The following is a 5315-nucleotide window of genomic DNA, read 5'->3' on the forward strand; positions in this document are numbered from 1 at the left end:
GGGGGGGGGGGGGGGGGGGGGGGGGGGGGGGGGGGGGGGGGGTTTTTTGGGGCCCGGGGGGGAATTAGGGGGGGGGGGGGGTTAAGTGGGGAATGGAGGTAGAGAAAAGGATCATCAAACTGCATGGAGTAGGATAGGACCCAACGTAAAAAAAACTAAGGGGGAGGACAATGGGACTTTGGGAGGGAAGGAAGGGGTGTGCTTCATGGGGGACACCACAAAAAATGAGGTGTTACAATCTGCCACCCATTCATTACAGAAGGAGCAGTATATATAAAAGGAGAAAAGGCAGGAGGGGTGGGCAGAGATCCTTCCTTCCACTTCTAGGCTTGTAGCATAACTTTTCATTTGCTGCTCCACTATGTAAGAAGCTGAGCACTGGTTATACTTTGTAGGTCCAATCAGCTGGGAGTGCAATTTCTAGCAACCCAGTCTTTACCTGCAAATACCTAAGATTTTAAAGCAAAGTTCAACTTACCTCAGGTCTTTGATTTTACAGTATGGATTGCGCAGTGCTTGGCAGATCAAGTGTAGCCGAGACATTACATTGGCAAATTGTGGAACTGAAAGCACCTAAAAGAGATGAGAAAAAAATAATTTAAAAGAGAACTTTAAGTAAAAGGCTTATTTTCGCTTCTGTAATCATGCTAATACTAATTTACCCCTCCCATAAACCAAAACAAATAAAGAGGTAAGAAACACACTTAAGAGGAAAATATTTTTACAGTAATAGTAAAATAATTAGGAAAATGATGTTTACTATTAACATTAGAACAATTAAATTACACAATTTTAACTTAATCTTCTTAGTTGTAAAATATTTTATAATTCTTGGGCTACCTAGAGCTTGGAAATAGAGTAAGCTGCTAGTTGCACATTGAGTAATTTTGTACAGGCAGCTAAACATCTTAAAGCAATTTTAAAAATGAAACAAAAAATGACCCTTCTTAAAATAGATGGAGCAAAAACATTTCAACCATAAATAATTTCACTCACCTTGTTAAAAATAAATTAAATAATAATTTACCCCTTCCAAAAACCTTAGTAGGTATTATCTCATTTTGCAGATAAGAAAATTAAGGCACAAAAAGTAATTTGCTCAAGGAAAAATCAATAGCAAACTCTCACTCAGCCAACACGCTTGGAAAAGGAATATTTTGGGTTAAGTTTCTGACAAGATTTTAAGCCCTCTGATAAAAGGTTAGGGGTGAGAACTCCATCTAAGGCTGATTTTCTGAAAACCCAGAAAGAACCAGAAGCCCCATTTTGTTTCCATCAGTGTTTTAAATCTCTCAAACGTATTAGGAGGGGTCCATTATTTTACCTTATAATATACAAACAGCTGGATTGAAGCTGTCATTAATTCATCAAGACCTTGTAGCCAAGGTCCTTCATAATTCTGAGTCCATTTAACCTCTCCTATCCCTTCCCCCTTTAGTTCCAAACACAAACTCTTACTGCACGTCCCCACTTCCCTCAAGCATGTATACCCCATTCTCATTTCCACCTCTTTGCTATTTCACACTGAGGAAATACAACTCTAAAATAAGACTTGGGTTATCTCACTCCTCAAGTAGAGCCTTGTACTCACTCTCCTCTCCTTCTCAAGGTCCCCTACCCCTCAGCTGGCCCTGCAATTAAGAGAGAGGCATTGTCCATCTTAACCCAAATATTGAGAACAGACTTACAGCATTTTCTAGATAACACAGGTATGTCTTCTTTGCTGCTTTAGTCACTAAGTCAGTAGAACTGTATTTTATAGTATACAGAGTCCATATTATAAAAGTGGTTTACCTAAGCCTCTTTGAACTTCGGCTCTCAACCCTCAGTGAAGTTGCAAGGTCTGGTGGAAAGCTTTACAGCAAGACACGCAGGAGCTCTGCCCTTTACTAACTTGGAGCTATTTAAGGCCACAGTGATGAAGTTTATGTACAGGAGAGTGAAAACCAATCCAATGTTCGATTTACAACCTTTTGTAGAATGGTCATCTACACTAAATAGCAGAGTCCTCAATGACAATCTTGAGAACTGTACACGCTCATAACACTTCATAATTATAAAGCACATTCACAGAGTGACAATGTAGACTAATGCACACACACACACTCACACACACACTCTGACAGTGGCTAGTACAGTACCAGGTACATGGTAAGTGCTCAAAAGTGTTAGCCTTCCCTCAGTGGCTACCTAAGCCAGTGTTCAATACGTGATAGATAATCAATAAATCCTTATTGTATCAATTGACATAAAATATGGAAAGCTGAATGATTACTTTTATTTACTGACAATGCTAGAAATGACCATGTGCCTGAACACATGAAATAAACAAGTACGCCCATTGTCTGTGAAGGCCGAAAACTAAAGGAAAGACATGAATATAGTCACTGATTAGGTGTCAAGGCTGGTGGCATGAATGTGGAGGCTTGCTCTTCCTCAAATCCAAGTAGGTGCTGACATTTCAGAGACACTGACAGATGACTTTGACTGCTTTTTACACAGAATGACATAGCCAAAATGTCCATTTTTGTATAGGTAGGTTGAAGCAGTATAATAGACTGTAAATCATCAATTATCCTTTTTGCATATTCTTCTTCCTGAATCTCATATAAACAATGAAACAAGTCCACCTGCTCAATCTGTAACCTAGAAGTCTTATCCTTTATTTCTCTGTCAGTCCACTTTAATAACTCCTCTCGAAGTCCTGGAGAGATTTTTCTTCCAAAAGTAGTTTCCACAGACTTTCCTTTTGCTTTATGTAAAAGGCCAAATAAGAATTGTATCATTAATGATGAAAAGCCTTTTCCATATTGTTGGAATATTTCTTGTCATGTTTTCCCCACTTGATCAGAAAACATCCAGCTGTTGTCATTCTTCAGGGCATAGAACACAGCGGTCAAGAACTCTTGGAAACTGAAGTGAAGGAAAGTATAGATATTGACACCTCCTTCAGCTTTTTTCAAAAAGTGATTGAGGAAAGTGTAGTTGGTATCATACAGTCCTATCCCATGAGGTCACGGACTGCAAACAGAACCTGACGGTTCTGCAGTCCCTCCACAGCCAAAGAGCAAAGGCCCCACAGGCAACTTTGTCCCTTCCATACTGAGGTTCCTGTAAGGGTTTTGAGGCACTTGGAAAAGTAGAACAGATACACATCAGTCATGGTCTGCAGTGACCTCAAAAAAGTCCTGTCATCATCTCCCTGTGACTGCAGAACACTGCATATCATCCAGGGGACAATGGGAAGGGAAGACATAATATCAAGGCCTTCATTTTCTCGTAGACCGTAAAAGACTTTAATTGCTGCGTTAGCACCTGAAAACTGGTTCAAGAAATATGCTCTTTTCAGCATATGTAAACCATACGATCTCTGCCTGAATAGGCTGTTTTAATAGAGAGTGGAGCTTCTTCATGGCCGTAGGCCAGGCGGTTATCAGGAGGGAGGATTCAGGGAACAGTTTTTTTCCTCACGAAACTACGTAGGAGGGTCTCTACTGGCTTCCTCTCTTGGGGGTTAGCACTAAGATTCTCTTCTTGGTCACCCATGGGGTACTGAAGCTCAAGAAATCCTTCAAGAATGAACAGAAGTTTCCCTGGATATATGAGAATTATGTCCAGGATTGGTCCATTTGTATCTTGAAAAGTGTTAGTGATCAAGTCAACAGCACTAAGGTTAGCAACATGGTTTATTTCTCTGCAATTGACATAGATGAGATAGTCAAACCTACCTGGAGTAACCATGCCTGCTGCCCAGTCAAACATAAACTTGTACACCACAGCTGTTTTCCCAACCCCAGCACATCCCTGCAGTACCACGGTTCGAGATGAGCTGGAGCCCTCTTCATCAGGATCAAATACATGTTCCATCTCAATAAAATGATCTTGTTGAGGAATTCCGCATGGGGCCTTTTCTGATATACCATGTTCTTTTACAAGAAGCAGTCGTGATGCTACATGCTTGCTATGGTGATAACATTTATTGACTCCTATTTTCAGGTATTTTTCTTTTAGATGTTTTCTAAATACTTCCCCGTAATCTAATGAAGTGACGCCAAGAGTTAGTAATCACAGAATCCTAGACAACAATACAAACAACTCTAGTACAACCATCTCCACTTAGATGCCTCAAAGGTTCCTCAAACTTTGCATGTCTAAATCTGAGCTCTTGATTTCTATACCCGTCTCTACCCCCCAAAACAACGCCCCCCGCCATCTCATCTCAGTTAAATGGTGCTATTCAGTTGCTAAGAAAAATGTTGAGTCTTTCTTTCTTTCTTTTTTTTATTCCTTCAATGCTCTACATCAAATCAATTAGCAAGGCCTATGATTTATACTTCCAAAATAAGCCTCAAGTCCATTTATTTATCAGTATGTCCTCAAATACCACCCAAGTCCAAAACACTGTTAACAATTTCCTGGACTGCTGAAACAGCTTCCTACTAGTCTATTTTTGACCATCTACACACAGCAGCCAAAGTGATCTTCTACAAATATCAATTAGATCATGCCACTGCCTTGCCCAAAATCCTCCACGAGTTTTTTATCACACTTGGTATAAAATCCAAAATCCTTGCTCATCCTACAAGGAGATCCATGGTCTGGGTCCTACTTACCTCCCCTCCCCAGCCTCATTTAATATCATTCTCCTTCTCACTCCCTACACTAAACACACACTGGTCTACTTTTTGTTTCTCAAAAATGCCATGTTATCCCCAACTTCAGGGCCTTTGCAGTAGCTATTCTCTCTACCTGAGACACTCTTCCTCCTGCTCTTCTCATGGAGAGCACCTTCTCATTCTTCTGATCTCAACTTAAATATTACTTCCTAGAAGAGAGTTTGCCTGCCCACCCAATTTAAAGCAGATCCTCTCTTCTACATATCTTCCCGCCACCCTTATTTTCCCTTTACTTATCACGACTTATAACTGTCTCTTTTGTTTACTTTTTCATTGTTTGTCTTTCCCACTAAACAATAGTCTAATGAAGATAGACACCGTATCTGTCTTCTTCAGCATAGTACCCTGAGTACCTAGCATAATGCCCAGCACATAGTAATCAATAATTATTCATTGAATATGGCTATAAATGCTTTTGAACTAAAAATAAGTAGTTTATGAGACCGCAGCTGTTCAGTGTCAGTGGAGGCAGCGGCGGGAGAGGCGGCGGCGATGGCAAGGAGATAGCATTTGCCTTCTGGGAAGCTGACAAAACGCTAAGGATGGCGACGGGTCTGAAGCAGCTGTGCCAGGAGACGGCGCGACCCTGAGAAGTGTGTGCTGTGATACCAGAGTACTATTTGCATTTCCAAGAGCAAC

The 5315-nt window shown here is 40.7% G+C and overlaps 1 protein-coding gene across 1 annotated transcript in view; it reads right to left on the minus strand.

Moving 5' to 3' along the window:
* Positions 1 to 3867, minus strand: part of LOC103598446 (NACHT, LRR and PYD domains-containing protein 12-like) — a 6555-nt gene extending 2688 nt beyond the window's left edge. Inside the window, exons 1-4 of the mRNA XM_008582436.1 lie at positions 3729 to 3867; positions 2864 to 3001; positions 2631 to 2800; positions 479 to 573 (exon numbers count right to left, since the gene is read on the minus strand). Of these exons, the coding sequence (XP_008580658.1) occupies positions 479 to 573; positions 2631 to 2800; positions 2864 to 3001; positions 3729 to 3867 (542 nt within the window). The remainder of the gene's footprint in view (positions 1 to 478; positions 574 to 2630; positions 2801 to 2863; positions 3002 to 3728) is intronic.
* Positions 3868 to 5315: the final 1448 nt, after the last annotated feature.

Source organism: Galeopterus variegatus, unplaced genomic scaffold (genome assembly GCF_000696425.1).
Source record: "Galeopterus variegatus unplaced genomic scaffold, G_variegatus-3.0.2 Scaffold2609, whole genome shotgun sequence".
Taxonomy (NCBI): Eukaryota; Metazoa; Chordata; class Mammalia; order Dermoptera; family Cynocephalidae; genus Galeopterus; species Galeopterus variegatus.